Source organism: Melanerpes formicivorus, unplaced genomic scaffold (assembly GCF_026170545.1).
Source record: "Melanerpes formicivorus ecotype bairdi unplaced genomic scaffold, bMelFor1.0.p_v2 SCAF_1, whole genome shotgun sequence".
Taxonomy (NCBI): domain Eukaryota; kingdom Metazoa; phylum Chordata; class Aves; order Piciformes; family Picidae; genus Melanerpes; species Melanerpes formicivorus.
This window is the reverse complement of record NW_027142353.1, coordinates 40,241,499-40,266,699: the sequence shown is the minus strand read 5'-3', so window position 1 is coordinate 40,266,699 and position 25,201 is coordinate 40,241,499. Positions and strand designations below refer to the sequence as shown.

General features: G+C 39.2%; 1 protein-coding gene across 1 annotated transcript in view; it reads left to right on the top strand.

Annotated features, from left to right (window-relative positions):
* The window catches only part of OCA2 (OCA2 melanosomal transmembrane protein), a 221,053-nt gene that overhangs the window by 160,438 nt on the left and 35,414 nt on the right, over positions 1-25,201 (top strand). Inside the window, exons 22-23 of the mRNA XM_068140672.1 lie at positions 2,531-2,624; positions 19,731-19,824. Coding sequence (XP_067996773.1) covers positions 2,531-2,624; positions 19,731-19,824 — 188 coding nt within the window. The remainder of the gene's footprint in view (positions 1-2,530; positions 2,625-19,730; positions 19,825-25,201) is intronic.

The following is a 25,201-nucleotide window of genomic DNA, read 5'->3' as shown; positions in this document are numbered from 1 at the left end:
TGCTTGATAAAAGCATAAGACTGGGCTGTAACTATCTGCAGAGACAGAACTGCCATCAAAAACTTGGGAAATTAGGCTCTGCTTTCTGCATGGTTCTCACCAGTGAGGTGTGAAAATGGCATTACTTCCTTTGCACTTGGGAGCTGGCTGGCAGCATCTTTAGGACTGACCTCAACAATATGAAAATAGAATTATTGTTTTAATCTCTTCTGTCTAACCACAGTCTCTGTGCTGAGCAGGGCATGTACAAGGAGTCTTATTTTAAAAAGTGTTACTGGTCTGCATAGTGGTTGCATCAGGAAACTTGCAAAAAGTTCTGAGGAACTGAATTATTTGTTTTAGTTCTCTAGTCAAAATTTTGTAGTAGGAAGAACTTCTTTATTTAGATTGAACAAGATGACTTATCCTGTCATTTCAGTATTTCTGCTTAAATTTTGTGTTGAAACTGTTGTGGTTTGGTTTTGGACCACTGTACAAATTGGTATTTACCCCAAGGAATAACCACACTACTCAGAATATGGAAACTAAATGAAATTATTATTTACAGAAGTGGGCTAAACATATACAAATACCTATGTACATATTCAACTAGGCAATAGCCCAGCTACACCCCTGTACAGACTCCCCTAGACAAACCCTAGAGTGCTCTGTACCAGATAACAAGTTATCTCTGTCTCCTCCCTGCTACTGTTTCCTACCACAAACCAAAAAGAAATGATGAGGCCAAGCAAGCAAGGTCAGAAAACAGAGATGGGGAAAGAATTAAGAAAGAGACAGAGAACAAGCTGTGCTTTCAGACTGTATAGAAATGCAGACCAATGAAATGGGATAAACATACCTCTTATGTTCTGTTCAGCCCCTTTGTACTGTCCATCCCCTGGACTCTTTTGAATTTTCTGGGAAAACTTATTTACTATTATTAGTCTTAAACCTGCAACAGAAACACAACATTGTTTTGAAATAAACATAACTGCCATTTGATTTGTGTATCATTTTCTAGCAGTGATGATTCAAGAGAAATAACGTTTGTGGAGAGAAATGGAATCTTTCCTCACTGTTTTTTGGGGAAAAAATAGACAGTATGTTGGGCATACTGCCCCTTCTCTAGGCCTTAAAATAGCAATACATCCTCAGGCAATGAGCAACTCAGGAATAACCTTTAAACATGAACATATCTAGATTAATCAATTAGAGGATTTAAGAAGCATGATTAACAGCAATGGCAGCAGGGGTATGAAAAGAATTGTGATTCTTCATAAAGCCTGTATGTAGCCTCAAATGAAATGGAGACACACGGTCAGTAAAGGTGAGCACCATAGAGCTGTAAAAGTGAAGAGCTTTCAGGAAGTGGCTGTCCCACCTCTGAGATCATACCCTGTGAAGGGGAGCTGTGAAGTACATTCAAACTGGAGAATTAACTCATAACTCTACTCGCTACTGAAAATCCTGTATTCTGAGAAAGCATTAATTTTAAAGGATATCACAGATGTTTCCACAAATACCATCCTATTAAATTGCTTCCAAATTTGCTTATTGTTTCTCTCTCCCTTTTGGTCCCATAAACCTCCACACACATTAAAACTAAGTCGACAACATTACCAGCCTCTCCCCTTACTGATGACATCCTGTCTGTGGTACTGTTATCACCTTTCTTTCAAAGGCAATGGTTACACAATTAAGTTGGACTCAAATGATTTTTTCCCAATTACAGTGAAAGTTCTTTATGTTTGAGAGGCACTGAGATCTGGTGCTACCAGAAAGCCTGCCTGATGCATTTCTTGGCTCTGTAACAACTACATGAGGATGTTCATTGCATCTCCTTACAAACCTCATTCGACTTTTCAAGGGTTTTGTTATTTTATTTACTAAAGTGATTAAATGAAACTCATAAACTTGCAAATATTTTCCAGTGAACTGAACCAACATTCTGTGGCAAATATAAAGTTAGAATAAAAAGTTTAAAAACTCAGCTCTGTTTATGAATTCAGAAGCCTGACAAACCAAATTCTGTCAATTTTCCCTTGACAGATCAAACACTTTTCATTATAATAAAGACTCAGGAAATTTTTAAGTTACCAACAGATGATCTACAACCATCTTGATTGTGAAGGTCTGGGCAGTTCTTAGAGCTGTCTCCAGCAAGAAAAAACCATGTAACTCTATCCTTTAGTTTTCAAGAAACAGAGGGGGAATTGATATATAGTCACGGGCAATGTCCTATTGACTAGCAGGATCTAATGGAAGGCACTCAGTACCTTAAGAAAGCCTCGGTTTTGTCAGCATCACCTGTGTCGTGCTTGGCCTAATGTTGCTGATATTGTCTCTTCAACTTGTCAGTGGGGAAAAATGAACACAGATCAAGAGTACGATTCAAAGATAGTAGTTATATATTTTAAAAAAAGAAAATAAAAGAAAAAATCCTCAAGTTATTCTTTGGACTTGCTGGTGGTTTTGGTTGATAATGTATTTTATATTGTGCTGATTGTTGGGTAATGTCTCCTGAATCTTTCTCTTTCCTCTTAAACCACAGATTCCTGTGCTTCTCAATCTGAGTAAAGATCCTGACGTTAACTTGCCTATGAAACCATTAATCTTCTCATTGGCTATGGGTGCATGCCTTGGAGGTAAGAGTTTATGTGGGAAAGCCAACTGAAGGTAATAGTTATGCTAGAATGACATGTATAAACTAGCAAAATAGGTTCAATGTTTTATTATGCAAATCATAGGGAGGGCCTAATCTGGATGCTTTTGAATTCAAAGGACTCTTGGATAAGGATCAGAGTCACTGTCTGCTGCTGTAATAGGATTTTTGCAGTCTGTTTTTGAAAATTATATCTGCATAATGTGCAGACACACAAAGTAGTCCAGATGGTGCTTACAGGGTTCTGATCTTTTGTGAGAGAAAATACAAAGATACATTTAGCTTTCAGAACAGAGACCCATCATTGTGCAGTGGAAAGATGCAGAAAATGTATAATAGCTGAGATCTGAAGTCTTGATTCAAAGTCTATTGATGTCACTGGGCAGTTTTCTGGCTGACTGACAGAAATGGTTTTGAGTATCCATTTGCTGAAATTTATCACTCCTTACTCGAAAGAAAGTCTTTTTAGATGTACCTCTAATAATGAAAGCTAGCTAATAGCCATTCTTCTAGTGCCTGTTTTGGTATTAACTGGGATTTCTTGTATTGTCAGTGCATTAGCACAAAAACAAGCAGACAGTTTAATTACTTTAATTTTTAATTGAAAATGTAGCATGGATGTATTGTAGGCTCAGGATTTTCCTCACTAGTTGTTACCACAATCAAGGAAAATAGCCATCTGGTAGTTTTGAAATTAATATTTCCACTTGAGTACTCTCTTTTGTTGTTTTTGTTGGGTTTTTTGTTTGTTTGTTCATTTTGTTTTGATTGTTTTGCTTTGTTTTGGTTTTGGTTTTGACATTTTGCAAATGACTTATGAAGCTGTTACAACACAACATTTCCAAATAGGAAGTGTACTACATGCAATCAAAATGTGCAAGTTTTTAATGAGAAATAGTTATTATTATTATTTTTGCTATTGAGAATATTAATGTTAATTACATTGTATTGAGCTGAGTTTTGATCCCTAAGTATTTAGGTAATACATTTAATAACATTAAAATGGACAAAATGGTGTTCTGCCATGGATCCACCTCTACTCAACCTCCACACAGCTTTGAATAGCTTCCTTGACTATACAGAGTTTAGACTGAAAACCAGTTTTCTGTGTAATACAAGCTCTTGTGTGTTTATTTAGGTGAGTGACTGATAGTACAGGTGACCTTAATACCTGACAAAGATTATAATCATGTAATTTACAGATTGAATCTTAAAGCATTTTGCAAAGGCAGGGCAATATATACCAAGTAACAGTTGGTATATATTTGAAGCTTTTGCTTTGAAAGATCTTGTAGCCCCCAAGAATTAGGCAAAAGGGGCTTTTCTTCTTGGTTTTGTTTGTGTTTTTTTTTTTCCCCTTAAAAAACCAAAGCACACACAAACACATGCACACACACACACACACCTGTGTTACTGGCCTTTAAAAATTCTTTCCAAAAGAGAAGCCTTATTAGCACTGAAGTGATGTGAAAGAAGCCTCAAAGTAGGCTAATCCCATTGTGGAAGTGGTAAATGACAATTACATCATTACTGCCAGTTGCTTAAGGCAAAAAATTGGATCTTATTCCTGCTTATGCAACCCAACAAACTTGGAAAAGAAGACATTTTGTAGAAGAGTCTGATGAAACAACATTATAACTGCATATTTTGGGGCTGTTTACCACATAATGCAGAGCTTCAGTTCTGGTAATTTGATAGCATTTCTGGGGTTCAGGTTAAACAGTGCTGTATGCTTATGTCCGGGACAGTGTTTGTGCCTGTCTTCGAAAATGCCATGCGACATTTTGTCCTGAAAAATTTCCTCTGGGTGCAATTATCTTTTTCTACTGTCACAAAGTGCAGAGGCAGCCACAGGTTTGAAGGATGATAGCATGAGAAAAGACAGTAATTTTCCTTCATTGCTACAGCTGTTTCACTGGAAATGAAAGGAGGCTTGAGTCAATCTCAAGCAAGATTAAAAGACCTATGCCAGTGTAACGGCCACAGTCTTGTCATCTTCAGCAGTGTCTCCCAAAAGAGAGCTCCTGCTATTAAATTTCTGTCTTTCATAGCCTTGGGCTCAGACAAAAGGAGTAACTGAATGTCACATAGATGCTCCTTGTTCTGCAAAATGTGTTTCTGAAGCTGAGAAGGGATGGAAAATACTCTCTCTTAATTGAGGAAGTCAAGGACAGTGATAATCACGGGCAGCTCATGATGAGATAATCACAATTTTGGTACCTGGAGTTTGCCAATTCCTTTTTGGCAGAAATTTTCTTGCATGCTTAAGGAATAAACACGGTCATTTTTCTCAAGGGAGCTGATTCTGGAAATTCAGGTTTATATTTATCCTAGCTATCTTTTAGCATTTAAATTCATCTGTAATTGAGGAGTATGGCTGTTCCAGGCTCCCTGATGGGTGATGGGAATACTGACATGTGCAGCAATTAGACATTTGCCAAACACTCTATAGAGCACATCAGAGCCCCTTATGCATAGAAGTCAGTGGCTGAGGGGGGTGCCAAAGACAGGTCAGTTGAATTCAGGCCTTGGGGCCTTTTGATTTGTCAATACTTCTAAATGATGCTATTTGTTCATGACTCATATAATTTTGGTTGGAAAAGACCTCTAAGATCATGGAGTCCAAACATAAAACTAGAACCACAATGGCCGTTAATCTATGTTCTGAAGTACCATGTGTACATGTTTTTTTGAACCCCTCTATGGGTGGTGACTCCACCACCTCCCTGGGCAGCCTATTTCAATGCCTGACCACTTTTTCGGTGAAGAAATTATTCCAAGCATCCAATCTTAATCTCCCCTGATGCAGTTTGAGGCAGTTTCATATGATCATTTGATATTAGGGAGAATAGACCAACACCCACCTTGCTACAACCTCCTCTCAGGTAGTCATAAAAACCAATAAGCTCTGCCTTCTCCCCTTCACCAGCTTTGTTGCCCTTCTCTGAACATGCTCTAGTAACTCAATATCTTTCTTGTAGCAAGGGGCCCAATACTGAACAGAGTATTCAAGGTGCAGCCTCACTAGTGCTGAGTACAGGGACATGATCACTTCCCCAGTCCTGATGGCCACACTATTCATGATATATGCCAAGATGCCATTGGCCTTCTTGGCCACCTAAACACACTGTTGGCTCATGTTCAGATAGCTGTCAACAAGCACCTCCTGATTCTTTTCTCATGGGCTGCTTCCTGACCTCTCTGGCCCAAGTCTGTAGTGTTGCATGGAGTTGTTGTGACTCAAGTGCAGAACCTGGCACTTGGCCTGTTAAATCTCATATGACTGACCTCAGCCCATCAAGTCAGCCCATTCACATCCCTCTGCAGAGCCTTCCTACCTCTGAGCAGATCAATGTTCCGACCCAATTTGCTGTCATCAGCAGACTTACTGAGGGTATACTCAATTCCCTCATTCAGGTTGTTGATAAAGATATTAAACAAGATAGGCCCCAGTATTGAGCCTGGGGAACACCACTTGTGACTAGCTGTCAACTGGATTTAACTCTGTTTGTCACCACAATTTGGGCCTGGCCATCCAGCTATTTTTTTACCCAATGAAGCACCCACCCATCCAAGACATAAGCAGTCAATTGATCTAGGAGGGGACTGTGAGAGGCAGTGTTAAATGCTTTACTAAAGCCCAGGTAAATAACATCCATGGTTCACATCTGTCTGGGCATTAATGGTCAGGCTGACTAAGTAGATTGAAAAAATTTAGTGCTTATGAGTTATTTTTATACATTATTTTCCAGCATTTCTGTTATGTTTTGGCTGTGAAGTAAACAAAAACAAGGAAATTAAGAGGAACTGAAGGAAACACTTCTGTAGTGTTCTGACAACTATGCATCTGCATTTCTTTTGCACAAGAGGACATGGAATAAAGCTTTATTCATTCGTGTTTCCTGTTCTGGTACATGATAGAGTTATGGTACTTCTTGAAACTCAGTTGTACATAGACCTCCCAATAGTGTCTAGGGAATGGTGCTCTGGAATTTTCAAGGACAAATGAAGACTGCTTGATTCAGCAGTTTCGGAACAAGAGGAGCTTTAATTACATTGCTTCTAGTGTCTCATGAGTCTTTAAAAAAACATGAACTATGGATTGAACTCAATTTGAGTAAGTTCACAGTTGGAAATCTACCTGCTAAAAGTGTTCAATTGTGTAAAACAAGATTTTTTTTACTGAGCTGAAGAGGCTATAGCTAAGATAGTATTTAAAGGGATTTTGTACATTTGACATTTAAAGAGATGAAATTTACTTTTCTTTTTAGCTCTTTTATATTTTTTAGGTACACTTTTTAAATAAGAAAAAAATGAAGAGAAAAAAAATGCCATATTTGAAAGTCCTTTCTTTCTGAGTTCTCAGTTGCTAGAAGCACACAAAAAATTTTCTTTGCTGCAGTAACTATTACTGTAGTCCAAAGGGGATATTTTCTACAGTATATGGTTTCATACTATTTTTCTTCTCTTCATATTTTCTTGAAAAGACAACACCAGAAAGTCATCATTGTCACAATTCTACAGAAGGAAGCAATCTCTATGATGAACACAGCTATGCTATTCCAGCCACAGAATCTCAGTTGTAGGCTCTACTTCAAGAAAGAAGGTAGGAGGAGGGTCTACTGGCACTTTTCTTCTAACCTTGCAAGGTCAAACCCTAGGTGTGAATAAAACCCATTATCCATAGGACATTGTGCTAATTACAGAGTGCAACCCACAGTACAACTAAGCAGTGGGACTTCTCTCAGTGGTTCAATGTTATATCTATTCAGTCTCTTGGCACCCCTACTTACAGATGGTGCCTTGCTCAGTGGAATATCACTGATGTATTATTCCTGCTGATTCTGCTCAATAAAATCCTGAACTAGTTTTAATGCTTCAGACATACTGAAGCAATAAACCTAGAAATATTTTTTATATTCCTCAATCAACTCTTCTTCTTTGCAAAATGTGGAAAAAGTGATAGCCTTCAATAAAACATCAAATGTATTAAAATAGGTAATAATATTATGAACAAACCAAACAACTGTAGATCTCTTGATGTTCTTGTATACAAGAAAGCTGGGGAGGGACTTTTTAGGGTGTCAGGTAATTATAGGACTAGGGGAAATGGAGGAACAATATAAATGGGTAGATGCAGATTGGATTTTAGGAAGAAATTCTTCACCACGAGGGTGGTGAGACACTGGGGCAGGTTGCCCAGGGAGGTGGTAGAAGCCCCATCCCTGGAGGTTTTTAAGGTCGGGCTGGATGTGGCTCTGAGCAACCTGATCTAATGTGAGGTGTCCCTGCCCATGGCAGGGGGGTTGGGAATAGAATAGAATAGAATAGAATAGAATAGAATAGAATAGAATAGAATAGAATAGAATAGAATGGAATGGAATGGAATGGAATGGAATGGAATGGAATGGAATGGAATGGAATGGAATAGAATAGACCAGGTTGGAAGAAACCTTCAAGATCATCACATCCAGCCCATTATCCAACCTCATCTAATCAACTAAACCATGGCACCAAGCACCCCATCAGGTCTCCTCCTAAATACCTCCAGTGATGGTGACTCCATCACCTCCCTGGGCAGCCCATTCCAATGGCCAATCACTCTTTCTATGAAGAACATCCTCTTAAAATCTAGCCTAAACCTCCCCTGGTGCAGCTTGAGACTGTGTCCTCTTGTTCTGGTTGCTTGGGAGAAGAGACCATCCCCCACCTGGCCACAACCTCCCTTCAGGTAGTTGTAGACAGCAAGAAGGTCTCCCCTGGACCTTCTCTTCTCCAGGCTAAGCAGCCCCAGCTCCCTCAGTCTCTCCTCATAGGGCTTGTGTTCCAAACCCCTCACCAGCTTTGTTGCCCTTCTCTGTACATGTTCCAGCAAGTCAACATCTTTCCTAAACTGAGGGGCCCAGAACTGGACACAGGGCTCAACGTGTGGCCTTACCAGTGTGGTGTACAGGGGCAGAATGACCTCCCTGCTCCTGCTGGCCACACTGTTCCTGATATAGGCCAGGATGCCATTGGCCCTCTTGGCCGCCTGGGACCAGATGATCCTTGAGGTCCCTTCCAACCCTAACAATTTGATGATTCTGTGATTCTATATAGATAAAATTTGTGCAAAACTTCTGTAATGGGTTGGGGCAAGCCCCCCTCCCCACCACGCGCAGAAATAACGACTCAGACAAATGGATTGCAAAAGTGATGGAAAGTTTAAATAGAACAGTGAGTGCGTGCAGAGAACTAGAAATACAGTGACAAGAGAAAAGAACCCAAAACAGACCCAGAGAAATCCCATCCCTACCTGAGGGTACACCCAAGACCCCCAGGGCTCCTTCTTCCCCCTCCCACTGCTAGGCTAGTCTCAGCTGGCCAGATCTGAGACTGCCCATCCCCCCGTGGCCTTGGGCCTAGCAAGGCCCAAAGCCAGGAGATCTCTCCCCCATGTTACCGACTGACGGAGGAGGAAGAAAAGAGGAAGTGCCAGACCCCGCCGCGAAACTTATAGTGGTGCAAGGGATCATGGTAGGAAATAACCTAATTTCCTGTGTCCACCCACTGGGCTGGACTTCTGGACACAGGAGACACCCCTGTAGCAGAGGGCACCCAGCCCAAACTACGACAACTTCTCAATATGAAAGATACAAGAAGTCCATCAAGAACCAAATGTATGATATAAAAACATAGTAGCTAGAGGAGCACTATTGAGCTTTGATTTTTAATTTAGTCGCTGTATAAACATGGAATTGAAACTGTAGGAATGTTTTGTTAGTGGAGAGAATTCACCTACCTGAGCTTGATTTTAACCTGAACATTGATATTGAAAGTTCTTATTACTTCTAAAGGAGTGTTTCAAGAATGAGAAATTCTGGGGCTTGTTTTTATGTCTTGTGGATGAGACAGCTCTGATTTTGATAAGAATTTTGTCAATGCTCATGAAGTTTATAGACTAAATCAAAGGCTGATACTGGAGGGAATGAAAGTGACTTGAGATCTTTCAAAAGGAAGAGGATGTGGCTGTTCTTGATTTTGAATGCCAGGCAAAACAAATAAGTAAATTTAGTAGATGTCTCACTTTTTTTTTTTTTTTTTTTTTTAAAGACCTCACTGCAGTCTTTAGACAGATCTAAAAGCAAAATGCAGCAGGTATTTTGTAGGTTTTACACTAGTACCTAATTAAGTTTCTGAATATACTTTGCATTCTTTCTATGATGTTTGCAATGATAGAAGTGAGCCACACAGATTTAAACTGTGATTGTCATCCATTAAATGGTCGTACTAATTGCTTGCTAATGAGGAACTCATTCATCTGTTAACTGAATGTTTGGGTTTTGTTGTGGTATGAGGAGCAACATAATTGGATGTAAGCACAAGGAATCTTTATGATCTGTTGATATCTGAGTGTCCAGACTGTTCTCTTCCCATTTTCTGCAACTGCCAGAATCTGTAACTGTGTATAAAAATCCAGCTGCTCTTATCTTAATCCCTCTCATGGCATTCAAACTGGGCCATCTTCATGCTTTTTCAGTAAGAAGTTCTCAAAGCCCAGCAGTGCTGTAAAGTTCTTGGTGTGAGAGTCAGGCTCATTGCCAGAGTCCCTGCAGCTAAAAGAGATTCTCTAATCTTTAAGATTACCAGAGATAATCATCTCTGGCGTGGAAGATGTGCAGAAAAAAGTTGTGAATTTACAATGAAAAAGCAGCTAACACTGGGGTCAGAGTGGCTGGAGAGCAGCAAGGCAGAGAGGGACCTGGGGATACTGGTCAGTGGTAGGCTGAACATGAGCCTGCAGTGTGCCCAGGTGCCAAGAGGGCCAATGGCATCCTGGTCTGCAACAGGAACAGTGTGGCCAGCAGGAGCATGGAGGTCATTCTACCCCTGTACACTGCACTGGTTAGGCCACAAGTTGAGCCCTATGTCCAGTTCTGGGCCCCTCAGTTTAGGAAGGATGTTGACTTGCTGGAAAGTGTCCAGAGAAGGGCAACAAAGCTGGTGAGGGGTTTGGAACACAAGCCCTATGAGGAGAGGCTTAGGGAGCTGGGTTGCTTAGCCTGGAGAAGAGAAGGCTCAGAGGAGACGTTATTGCTCTCTACAACTACCTGAAGGGAGGTTGTAGACAGGCAGAGGTCTCTTCTCCCAGGCAATCAGCACCAGAACAAGAGGACACAGTCTCAAGCTGTGTCAGGGGAGGTTTAGGATGGAGGTTAGGAGGAAGTTCTACGCAGAGAGAGTGGATGCCCATTGGAATGGGCTGCCCAGGAAGGTGGTAGAGTCACCATCATTGAAGGTGTTCAGGAGGTGACTTGATAGGGTGCTTGGTGCCATGGTTTAGTTGATTAGATGATGTTGGATAATAGGTTGGACGCAATGATCTTGAAGGCCTCTTCCAACCTGGTCTGGTCCATTCCATTCCATTCCATTCCATTCCATGTGTGTACACTGGACAGACATACCTTTGTATTAAGAGGCCTGCTTGGCATTAAGACACTGAGTTAATGTGGAAAAAACCCACATATTGAACCTAGTTAATTTCAATCAGCAAGAATTTTTTCTAAGCTTGAAAAAAGTTACCTTGGCAGGCTTGCACAGATAGATGTGTATATGCCATTAAGGAAGAAATGTGAATTATATGGGTTAAAGGATGCCATTTCAGCTGAGGATTTATAGTTTGGATGGTGAGTCTTGCAATTTAAAGTGGAAGTAAAAAGAGGTGTGTGTATTCTACATTGAATCAGAAAAATAATTTGTACCAGTGTAGTGGATATGCCCTCAGAAATGAGCAGCAGATGTATCAATGAAAATATAAGTTTATTTATATATATACAAACTCTGTAACGGGGTATTTACAGTCACCCTTCACAGGTATCAATATTCGGTTAGTGGAACTATCTTTACAGAATGTTATGTATGGGCACTTAAATCAAAATGATTCACAGAACTTATAATCTAAACTGAGTCAGAGAGTGGCGGGGGAGGGGTTGGTCAGTGACTGACAACCCTCCACCCAGAGCAATATAAACGCTACCCTAACTGAAGCTCTATAAAGAAGGGCTTGGCTTACTCACAGGCTGAGAACTTCGTGAAGTCTTTCCTTAATAATGTTTATAGTCCAGAGAATGTGGCACGGATGTGCCGTAATAAGGAGACAGGAAATGGCGCCGGCCGCATGCCCGCACCACGTGGTTGCCGCTTCTCCCAGGACACAAAGATTCCCTGCTCGGGGGGAGGGGGGGGGCTGTGGCAGGTCAGCAACGCTGGTTCACACAGGCTACCAGGTTTTCTCCTATAGCGATGGATCACGCAGTGGCTGATCCCACGGAGTGCTGTCCACAGCACTGCATGCAGCTGGGTGACGGTGGCAAAGGACCACGAGGCCTCCCGAAGCACTGGCACACACACACACAGAGCCTCCAACACCAAGGTGGGGGGGCTCATTTACCAAACGACCCCTATTTACCATTTGCCCCAGTGAATACTGGTCCAATAAGCATCTGTTGCCAATGCAAAGACTAACCAATGAACTGACACCTACCAAATAAGGCCTAAGTATATGCTATACCCAGGGAAACAAACATATAGCCTGCCTCTTGTTATTACAGGGGTGAGACCATGCCCAGGTAGGCTGTTTACCTGGACTCAGTGGTGCCAGGATCCCCTCCTGCTGCCTCCAGAAAGGAGGGGGAACAAAGGAGGGTTAACACACAGAGAAATACATCCTACACAAATGTTTAGGGCACAATCCTGACCATAAGCATCGTTCACTACAACCAGACATCATTAGTATAATGCTTGATTATAATGCTTGCATTACTGATGAATTTCAAATGTTTGTATTGATGGTTTTCAATCTCTGTAAAATAACCTCATGTTATAAAGTTCTGCAAATTATTGATGTGATAACGATCACAGATGACATTGGAGACACCTATAAAGCATATGTGGAGTTTTGTTTAATTTTATTTGCTTGGTTTGTGCATTTGTTTATCATAAATTATGGAAGGTTCTTTCTGAAAATCTTGGCCACTTTGTTTTCAGAACTGTATCGAATATACAATGTGTTATATCCGTGAGTTGTTGCAATATGAGAATACAAGCTGTGCATCACTCTCAGCAGAAGAGGTGTAGATTATATACATATGTATGCAAACACATTCAAGTAAAGGGTAGCACTTGGACTATCAGACTAAACATGACTGGAAAGCTATAGCAAGGTTTAAAATGCTTAAGTGCAGAAGATAATATTGAACAATTGATATACTTGCCTTCCTCTGCAGACCCTTTCCAGAGAATAACAGCTTTTCTACATTTTGAGTGGTGCAGCAGAAAGGAGGAGAAACATATCAGTCTTCAATATTCATATTGATTTCTATTGATGAGTCAGACACTGTATGGCACTAGATAAAGTTATAATAATTTTTAGATAATAACTATATTTTAAATATATTCACAAATATATCTAGGCAGTTGTGGTTAGCGCAACTAAAATACTAGCAGGAGCTGTGAAGCTGTTTTTAAAAAAGCACTTGAACTGTAGAAAAACATAATAGGTAGGCTTCAATGAAAAGTCAGTTTGGATGAAGTCAGAATCTGAATTTCAAGCAGCTTGATATTCTAAAATAACTTTTTTTCTTTCTTTCTTAAATATTCTTTTGTTCAGCTCATCTTCAAAGTAAGTTCTGATAAAGCTGAATAATGTACTTTTATGCCAGGTGCCGATAAATGGAACCATTTTACAATATTTAATACCTAGTAGTGCCATGTGTGGAGAAGCTGTGAAAATGAGCTGATATAATTTTAACCTTTGAATCCAAAAATCAGAGATAAAAAAATGTGCAAACTAGGGCTTCTGTGTAGTATTTAACGGTTTATGTGTAACCTACTTGAATATGTGTTTCAAAGCATGAGGGAATGGTGTGTGAGAGTACATTGGGGACACTATTCTTCATTATACTACATTATTTTACCCTTGTACTGGGCAAGTTAACTTCAAGGAGAGAGTGGTCAAGTGATCATCTCTGGTTTTATGTCTCTTTTACAGATACCTGGGTTTGAAAGATGCTTATGGATTTACTTTTGTTAAAGTAGCAAATACAGGATGTTCACTAAGCTGCATTATTTATTTCACATTTTGGGTGGAAAAGTGAGAAATTTAAATATTACCTTTTCCTCTTATAGAGAGAACAAGGTGAAAACAAGCACTGAACATTAAATAATACAACTGTCCTGCTGTTGGTATAGTAATAGAGATTAAAAATGGTATAGTTCACCTGATTAAGTGTGATAAAATAGATGCAGTTCAACAAACTTTTTAGATAATTCAAATCTTTGATTCGCATTTGCTTTTTTTTTAAGTTTTAAAAAAATTTCTCCTGAAGTCCACGCATATTTGTGCAGAAACATCCCATAAAATATGTTCCCAAATCAGTAAAATTGAAAAATGTTGATATCATAAAACTGCAATCTATAACAATGTGGAATAAGTTCATGTATGCTTTCTTCCCCTTACTGCCTATGACTTGTGGTTTCTTTTTATTTCAGGGACTGTTAATGGCTTAGTTGGCCTTGATTCTCTAGCTCTTTATTGACCATAAGATTTGATTATCCAGGGCTTATTAACTTTTACACATAAAAATATTAAAAGATATTTAAAGCTTGTAGAATTTAACAGACAAACATAAATGGCTTTGTTTAATGAGGCAAATGTGGATGAACTTTGCATGAAACAGGAAAATTTTGCAAGCTATGAAGGCTGTCTCCTGTAAAGCTAATCAAAACAATGACTGTTCAGCATTCCATTCTGTAGCCAGATGTTACATTTGCTCAGCTTGTGCTTTAAGGAAAGAAATAGAATATGCTGTGGAAAGGAAGACACACATCAGTCTACCTTTATTTAAAATGATGTAAATCATATAGGAGACCTCATAGAGTTTTCATTTTGGAATCGCAGAAAACATCCAGTTGGAAGAGACCTCAAAGATTAACCCTCGACTCAGACCTAAAAATCTAAGCCATGTCAAAAGTAAACTGTGTCCCCAAGTGCCAGGACCACACACTGCTTAAACATCTCCAGAGATATGACTCCAACATTGCCCTGGGCAGACCGTTCCAATGTTTGATAGCCCTCTCTGTGAAGAAATATTTCCTAATATCCTGCCTGAACCTCCCCTGGTACAGCTTGACAGAATTTGAAAATGGATTGGCAGCAAGAAACTGGCTTCAATAAGTTTTGCTTTCACACTGTAATGGGATGGTTTGATTACAGAAAAAGGCAAGGCTGAGAATCCTCTTCCTGAAATTTTTTGTGGCTACATAGCACACTTCTGGTTGCACAGAGAACCCGTGCCTGGGACAAAGCAGTACAAACATCTGTGCCTGTGTAAAACTGAGCCTATCACAGATGCTTGCCCAAGGACAGGGAAAAGCTGTTTTTAGGGCTTGTGCTGATGTAAAAGCTGGGTAATCTTTTTGCTTGCATATTAACTATCCAGTGATACAGAGATGAAAAAATGCAGAAAATATATCCATTAAGAACAGGTATAACTTGTTATCATAGTATCATAGTATCAGTCAGGGTTGGAAGGGACCACAAGCATCATCTAGTTCCAACCCCCCTGCAATGGGCAGGGACACCCCACACTAGATCAGGATGGACAGAGCCTCATCCAGCCTGCTCTTAAACACCTCCAGGGACGGCATCCCAACCACCTCCCTGGACAACCCATTCCAGGGTTTCACCACTCTCATGGTGAAGAACTTCCTCCTCACCTCCAGCCTGAATCTCCCCACCTCCAGCTTCATTCCATTCCCCCTAGTCCTATCACTACCTGAGATCCTGAGGAGTCCCTCCCCAGCCTTCTTGTAGGCCCCCTTCAGATACTGGAAGGCCACAATGAGGTCACTTCGGAACCTTCTCTTCTGCAGACTGAACAACCCCATTCCTTCAATCTGTCCTCATAGGAGAGGTGCTCCAGCCCTCTGATCATCCTTGTGGCCCTTCTCTGGACATGTTCCAGCACCTCCACATCCCTCTTGTAATAGGGGCTCCAGAACTGGACGCAGTACTCCAGGAGAGGTCTCACCAGAGCATGTGGTGGGGAAGTGGCTTGTAGTACTCACAGCAGAGCATGACTTTTCTGTAAGCAATCCACATATAAACTTGAAGCTTACTGTTGCTCAAGATAGTGACTCCTTTATATTTGAGAAAGTTACTGTTTATGAAACTGGTCTTGCTAGGCCAAATGGCTTTATTAATGATAATCCCCTCCCTTTGATTTCTCAGTGCTTTGAGTAATAAATACTAATCCTACCTGGCACACTGAGGGGATTTTCTAAGCAAACATATTAATGCAGTAAAGCTAAGGGTTAGGGCTTACTCTTGAGGGGGCAGTACCAAAGGGATTCCTGAGAACTAATGCTATTTAGATATAATAGATTTGCTGCTGATGAATAAAATTCAGCAGCTGAGAATGAGGCTTAAAAAGTGAGAGGAAACGTGTTATTGCAAACTCTCTCCCTTTTTAGGATTTTCCTCTGATTTCCCACAACCTCTTCCTTTAGTAAGCTTAATAGGTTCTCCCAGCGTTGCTTTGGAGTGCATTGCAGACTGTAATCACTTAGGCAAACCCTTTGATGAGGGAGAGGCAGTCTGAGTACAAATAGAATCAGAAGGCTGGAAGAAGCAGGGCTGGTGCATACTGCAGGTACCAAACCATGCTTACCAAACCTTGTGCCTTTAAACTAGGTGGAGATGCAAAGGCATGTTTTAATGTGTTGCTTTGGATCTTTCATGATAGATCATCAAATATTTGTTATATTTGGAGTTGATTTCACATTATAGAATTATAGAATTGTTAGGGTTGGAAGGGACCTCAAGGATCATCTTCTCCCAAACCTCCTGCCATGGGCAGGGACACCTCACATTAGATCAGGTTGCTCAGAGCCACATCCAGCCCGACCTTAAAAACCTCCAGGGATGAGGCTTCCACCACCTCCCTGGGCAACCTGTTCCAGTGTCTCAACACCCTCATGGTGAAGAATTTCTTCCTAACATCCAATCTGAATCTACCCATTTCTATTTTTGCTCCATTCCCCCTAGTCCTATCACTACCCAACACCCTGAAAAGTCCCTCACTAACTTTTTTTTTTTTTCTCTTTATTAAGATAAAGGTCTCTCTTAATTTCATGTTTCTGAATTATTAAGCATAGTTAGTATTGATAATAATGTGTGTAGTCTACCAAGAATAAGAGGCAGTACCAATATACTGTATAAAACATATGGCTTGCCTCATACATATCACATGCTATTGATATTAGAAATGTAATTCTTAATTTATTTTCATGATCCAGTTACTTAATAACCTTATAATAAAGGATGTGTTACTGTAGGAGTTATCAAAAAAAGTTACAATAGGAGTCATCAAAACAGATTGGTTATTGAAATGTTATTCTTTCATTCAATTCACCTCTGTGTTTTGATCACATAAACAAGCAAGAGTCTTTTTAAATTTACTTGTTCTTAACACTGAAGATGGTGTGAAGAAAGACTGGATGAAGTCCTGGAAAATGATTATTCTTAATTTGCATCAATTGGATTGAATTTAACATGAATAGGTTTTCATGTCAGTTAACCTAGTCTTGGGGGTTTCTGTGATTCAGAGGTCATGTATTGCTGTTTCAATACAGAGTTAAATGTTTGCCATGGAGACAGAAGTTCTTGTGAGGAGGAAAAAAAGTTTACCTCTGTGGTTAATTTCATTCTAGTTCTTTGAAGCCTGCTGAGCCAATACCTAATTAAACTTCACACACAATCTGGAAAAATGAAAAAGAAATGTTTCTCCTTTCAGATAACTTCTAAGGTAACAATTTCTTCTCAAGTGGAATCTGCTTGGGGAAATAATTCACTGATGAAGCAGAAATCTCTCCATAATACTTCATTATGTGAAAGTATTACTATATCCCTTGTATAATATAGTGAGTTTGTGTTATTTGGAGATTTTGACTACCTAGTCACAGCCATGGGATAAATGCAGTTCCAGTCCCATTTCTTTAATTTGAAGCTAGAGCTTCAAATTCCTTGTCTTCAGTAATATTATTCTGTCAGTGATGCCTGATTGTTCTACACATAAAGCAGAAACCTCTTATGAAATGTTTGGAGGCTGTAAATTACTGATTACATTTGGAATTTAAAATTCCTTAAGTGTTCTTGCCTGACTCCTTTAATAACATCATCTGTGTTCATTTGTTCTATTTTTGCATTAAGCCACACACTTTGTGTCTTGGCTTTCTCATGCCAGAGCCTACCAGTAATGCTGATGTTCCAAGTTTAATTTAGAATCTTTAAACATACATTAAAGTAACTAAAGTATGCTCTCAGACAAAGCATGGGCAAAGCTAATTGGCTGTACAGCTCTTAATGATCAGTGTTAGACACTACTTTTTAGAGGTTTCTGGTTATTTAGTAAGTTATCTTTTCTCTCCATACCTGAACAACATGTGGGTGTGGGTGTGATTCACTACATATGATAAGAAGCCTAGGTCAAAAATAGCCCTTGGTGTCTTTGGGAACCTCATGAAGTTTGACAAGGCCAAGTGCAAGGTCCCCTCAGACCAGGGCAATCTCAAGCACAAATACAAGCTGAGGAATGAATGGATTGAGAGCAGCTCTGTGGAGAAAAACTTGGGGTTCTTGGTTGACCTTAGGGTGGTTTATTATTTTCCAGGAATATTTTTAGAAGTCTTACCATTCTGTGGTCACTTTTGGATGGAGAAAGCCATTGCAGTACCATGTATGAACACATACGGGAATAATCCTTCTGCTTTTACTTTGACCTGTGCTTTGGGAAACTGATCTCTGGGTGACCTGAAACATTTTCTAAGTTGAAACAATTAACTGGAGCATGTTTCTCTCAAAGTCAGAGCAGAAGAATCTTCACTGAGCAGTAGTGTTTAACAGTGCCAAAAAGAGAATAGTACCTATATGCCGATGGGAGCAAAGGAAGACTCTTGCTTAGAACAGTGGATTGTTAATGTAGCAAGGTATAACAAAAGAGATGACTTGCTACAGTACTATTTTTTCCCCTCCCAGATTGTTACTTCTTTTGTTCAGAATTTTAGGTAGGAAAGAGAATGTAGGAGTCACTGTCACTTCCCAAGTCGTGCTTTAGATCAGAAAAATTTGCTGAAGATATCTGCATTGTGGAAGTCAATTATACATCATTTTTTAAAGCCTGAAGTATGACTCATGGGAAAGCTGTAGAAAATGGGTCTTACTGAGCTCCAAGTACTTGATTTCTCTACATGCCAGATTGTTAAAAGTTTCAAGAAACACAGAAATAATGTCATTACTGGAAAAAGCTTAGGAGAATTATATAGTTCTCCTAATGGCATAAATGCATATTATAAACATGACACATTATCTTCCTTTGACATGTTCCTCTCCTAAGGGGACTTGTATAGTGTAATTTGATGTTCACTGAATAAAGCCATCTTCCTTTATCTATTAAAGATGTGGTTTGGTAAGCAAAATTTGTATCTGCAGTGATCCTTTTGCCTTAGCAGAAACATGGAACAGATTCTTTCCCCTCCTCTGTACCACATATTAGTTTTAAATTTGCTAAAAAATAATTAAGAAAAATCTCAGCAATCAGTTACCTTCTTTGTAAAAAATATGCTAATTTTTCAATGTCAAGTTTGGGTGAGGAAAAAAGACATCAGCTTTTCTTAGCATGTTCAGACTATCTCATCCTTTGTTTTCAGCTCATCCGATGGCACCTTCTTGTACATGAAAGCAAAAATCATCATGTTTATCTGAATGCAAGTCTCTGGTGTCATTTTGACAACTGCTAGATTGGTGTTATGTTCCTTCCCTATTTTTCTGGCTTATGTGGAATCAGAGAATAATACCAGGCTTATCTTTCAATGTGTGAAGCTACTTATAGGATGTAGAGATACTGCCTGCATGTTTCTTCTCAAGCCTATACAAGAGAAATTGATTTTTCTTTTCTAACTAGTACATCTTAGGACTTTATGACAGAACAAACAGATGAAGAGTAAGAGACAAAATGCACCTATAAACAGATATTTGTTTTCTGAACTGCAGGTAATGGAACATTGATTGGAGCATCTGCAAACGTTGTTTGTGCAGGAATTGCTGAACAGCATGGTTATGGCTTCTCTTTCATGGAGTTTTTCAGGTACAACTTTAAACTTCTCAATTTAAATCTATGTTTAATTTACTTTTTTTCCCTAGGCAAACAATGGATCCTTCAGGAAGAAATTCTGGAGGAAGGGTCTATAAATTAGACCTGTGCTCCTAATTTGGTTTTGGCACCTGAAATGCAGGTGGAGGGCAGATCACTTTATTTTTGAGCACTGTGAATAGAATGCATAAATGTTACGAGAGCACAGTGGAACCCTGGAAAAAGCAAAGCCTCAGAACTTCCTGTAATGATCACCTTCAATCTTATCTTCATCTCTGTGGTGATATTGAATTGTTGCTTTGTTGTTAAATACCTTTTAAATGTAGTTTCTCATCTGCATCTTTTCATGGACATTCCATCTCCAAGAGAAAGTAAGATGTCTTTGTTCAGAATGTGTAAAACTTTATTCCATGATCCCATGAGCAAACCTATTTATCTAAAAGTAAATACTTTTGTCCAGCTTCTTAGTAGCCAAAGTGAAAGTGTGATGAGTTAATATATTTTTCTCTCTACCTGGTTTTTTTTTTTCCTTTTCTTTAAATTGTTTAGTTTCTCAGCTCTATCTGCTTTCCTTTATATTTTTTATGTCAAAATCTTCAATGTGATTACTCATCAGAGAGTGCCTGGAGCAGAGTCAGTGATAATCCTGAAAAGAAAGATGGTCTGAACTGTTCATCCTAAAATTCTTGCTATGAGCATGTGCTGCTCATCACATAGTTTATCTCTTCTCCCACAGTCTTTTGATAATAGAAAGACAGAATGCCTATCAAATCAAAGTCTTGGTTGTCAGGACCTTTCAGACTGCAGTACATCCTTATATAGTATATAGTGATAGCTAAGAGACTTCTTGGAAGTCAAGTCCTTGTACAAAAATTATGGTGGTACAATAATAATGGGCTTGTGGATTACTCTTTTTGTGCTGCACAGATGTTCACCTTGTATTGTGTGATGCAGCAATGTAACAATGTCTTCTGTGTAAACATTGCTGAGAAATGTTCCTAAAGCTGCCATGGCACCGAGCATCTAAGTAGAAACAAGAGTGTAAAGCCTGACTCGTCTCTACAGAATGGTTCCAGGAAGACAGCAATGGGTATTAATTAGAAAGAGGAGCATTTAAATCTACTTTTAGAATTGCAGAATCATAGAATTGTTTTGGTTAAAAAAACCCCACCGTTAAAGTCATTGAGTCCACCCATTATCTAACTTTATCAAATCTGGTGCTAAAATATGTCCCTTTAGCATGATATCTATGCATTAATCACTTCCCTACTGGCCACATTATTCCTGATACAGGCCAGGATACTGTTGGCCTCCTTGGCTACCTGGGCACACTACTGGCTGATGTTCAGCTGCCTGTTGATAAACACTCCCAGGTCCTTCTCTTCTGGGTAGCTTTCAATCCACTCAGCCCCAAGATGGTAGTGTTGCATGGACTTGTTATGTCTGAAGTGCTTCTCAATCGCTGAGCAGGCAAGTTATAAGCTCCATCATAATTTATTTTAGGTAAATATTTGTTTCAGTTTCATGTGACCCAATTCAATCTTTTCTTAGTCTTCTGGCATTAAGAGGTATTACATGTATTCTTTTAAGATTTTGAACTTACTTTTCTTTATGAAGGTTGTATCAAAGCATGAAGTGACTTTTCTGCATTTTTTCCCTGTTTGTGCAGGATCACTCATTAGTTTTCACACCCCTATTCAGGGTCTTCTGCAGTGCTTCTACCACTATAGACACAGATTGTTACTCTCTCATCTTGTAAACCCCTGTGACTCACCACAGGAAAATCATGAGTACCATGCTGCTTGACTTTTTCTAAGATATTTTTGATGCAAAGTGTGTTAGCATTGTTTGTCTTTCTTGAGCATCTCTAAGCAGGAAAACCACGAAATGTCTGTCCCAGGTGGCATCTGGTGACACAGAGCATGGTACTCTACATCTCATACACTTTCTCCCTACCTGCATGCTAAATCAAAAGTATACAACTATGTTTAAGGAGGGGTGTCTTGGCTAGAAGCAGCTTTTTTGGCAAAACATATTTTGACATGGTGGTCTAAGGAGGAACTCTGGGCAGGGTTGCTAAGCATATTTGGTAGGTACACCATGAAACAAAAAGGATGGAGAGACTTCAGAGGCTATGGGTTCCTAGTGGGGAGAGGCATCATCATGACTCACTTTGTAGGAAAAGGAAGGAAAAAGCAAGAACCAGGCTCTGTGACCTGTAAGGGGACTGACCTTTCCTGTTTGTGTCTGCACAGGGGCAATTTGTGTGGTTCAGGGTTCCTCTTCTCTTTTCTAAAAGAGGAGTAGTGACAGCCCAGCTGGTGTGTTGTACAACGTTATTCTCTGCCCAGACAGAGCCAGCGATAGCTGAGTGTAGCAACCTGCCTTGAAAACTGTGTTCTGACCAGCTTGCTGGAGTGCCTTCAGCAGAATAAATCTTGTGTAGAGAGATGCATGCCTGAATGACCATGAGGGCTATAGTCTGTCAGAAATCTGTCATCCTGGGGAAGAGCCCCCTTCAGAGTCACATCCTTTCCCTGGATCAAAAGTCCTACCTCCCCAAGGACCTGGAAGTACTCACCTCCTTGCAGACAAAAAAAGGCAACCAGCAGTGATGTCACATAATGGTGATCCAAGTCACTCAGAGCCATGCTTCTGCAATTGTTGTGTCTGTAAGGAGGTCTCAGTAGGATGGCATTTAAGTGCGAAAGATTATACTGAGAGAGGAGGGACAAAAGCATAGATCCTTGCTCCCTGTGTTGAATAAACTTAAAGCAGTCTGGTATCCAGGGCATATTGCTGGTTGAGGAGATACCAAGTCTTAATCTATACATACCTGTCTGTGAGCGTGATCAATAGTGTCCCCAGACATATTATCCAGAATGGATTCAGATCTTGTTCCTTTCTCCCACAACTCCCTTCTACTTGTCAGCTCCAGTCCTGTTTCAACACTGCTCACAAGGGAAAGAGCAAGATTACCTGTGAGAAAAGATCCCTTGGTTGCTATAAATTCAGCTTGTTATTTCTGACTCTTGTGAGCTTTTCTTGATACTTCACTACATTCCATTGAAATGAAAAGATTCTCACATCCCTTGGAATATACAAATACTGTAATAAACTTACTTTATCACCATGAAAATATTTTTAGCTTTGAATATTTTCTACATGGTAGCAGGGCAACAAAAATGGGTACACACACACATATACCCCCCCCTTTTTTTTTATATACCCTTAACACATACACATGCATACATACATAAATATATAGATATATACTGGTATATCATAAGCAGAAGGAAGATTAGGGCATGTGAGCCTGGTGCTGAATGTAGAAATGACTTACTGACAAAGGACATAGAGGAGACATGGGTTCTCAGAGTTGTGACCAGCAGCACAAATTCCACCCAGAGGCCATTTATTATTGGTACTCTCTTGGGTACTTGAGATCCCTAGTGGTGTGTTTGTAACTCAGCTATTTTGACATCTGAATCTGAAGGCAAATAATGAATACCTGCCACTGAATGATTCATTTGGACTATCACAAATTCAAAGGAAAAGAAATAATGTTAAGACAAGAAGAAAAATGAAAGTCTTATAAGTTCAAGTAGCAATATTCTTAAAGACACTTCTGCATTTTTTGAGTCAGTCTAGCCAAATTACACTCCTTTTCCACCTCAGAAACAGCCTCATTAAACTGTGTTTATGTGTTTTAATCTTTTCTCCTGAAAAAGACCTTATATATAGCCTGATATTTTATTATCTGTCCAGTAATTCAGAAGGCAGAGCTGAGCACAATATTTCAGGCACAGTACTCTTATTTTACAAAGATAAGATTAAATACAAAATGCAGTGCTTTTTGCCTTTTCATTGTTAATCCAGGCAATTTCAAATTCTTGCTTAAATTGCTTGTTAAATCCAAGGTTCTTTCAGCTTTCATGTTACTTACTTGAGTGCAAGTAGATCTGTTTCCTTCTCTGCCAAAGTTCTTGTGTTTTTTGCCTACAGTGTTTCTAACTAGTATATCATCTACGGGCAGAGATAAAAGGGAATTGGTGAGCTGTGTGATCTAGTAACTGAATTAGAAGGGTGGACCAAAAAGTGGTATTCCAAGTAGTAAAAAACAGGAATAACTGTGAGTCAGGGAGGTTTGTAAAAAAAGATAGAGAACAGTGGGATATTTGCTATACATGGTCAAGGGTAAACAGCAGAGCACAAAAACAAGCGAGAAGGCATTTATTATTTTTTTTTAATATGCATACTAGGAATTTTAATCTAGTTAGTGGAGAAACATTAAATTGTAAATAAGAACTTAATATAAAGGAAACCCCCAAATAAAGGACAATAATATTTTTCTTTGCAAATGACGAGATAAGGGCAATATAATCTTGTTACCAAATTTTCCAGAGATTAACATTGTAATTTCATATCAATTAAGACTGTAGAACAATAAAAAGAGCTTTGCTTTTCTCAAGGAACAGTATATAAAAGAAACAACAGAGCACACGTCTCTTCCAATCTAGATGCTTAATTTGATGTTATTTTTAAATATTTTATTAATATATCTCTGATTTTGTCTGTTGCAATATAACATTCCACTAGATCTGTCCATTCTGTGGAATATGGAAATGACTCACAGGAATCTTTTTGTTACGAGGAAAAAGTTTGGTTACACCTTCACAGCATAAGAAGTTCTCATTTCTGGAGGAGCTTTAATTATCTTTCTGCTTGCTAATAAAATTGCCAGCTTGAATTTAATTTTCTCTTTAGGAGAGGTATTTATAACCTTATAGAGATATATAGTATTTCAAACATAAAATAAGTCATATTCCTTCATCCTATCATAATTCAATACCAATCACCCCTGTGTGTCTGTGATGTATGATATTATTTAAAAAGAAAAGGTATTTCATATAAATGCTGAGCCTGTTTGACACATACACAAAAGTGGGTATTGTGCAAAATATTCTAATTTTATTTAAAGCAAATTTTGGGCTGCCTGTGAATATATCATGGTGTGGGATATATAGGTAAGAGAAACATGGATTGGGTAACTATGTAATGAGATAAGAATATGGGAGAGATGATTTAACACGAGGAAATCAGTCTGCCTGTAAGAACATAGGATATGAGCTTAAGGACCTAATTTAGATTACAGTGTTAAGCTTAGCTGGGCATGATCCCGAAAGCATTGTGCACATTTCCATGTTTTGGATTCCTCTTTCATTGCTCTCCCTTTATATGTCATCTAAAGATCTAAACTGATACTCTATGTCTTCTGTGGGAGTGACAATAATTTGGAAGTGTCCAAAACATTTATTCTTAGTTTAAAAGAATGTGTCTTCATCATAGAATTTTTTTTTTTTTTTGGTGA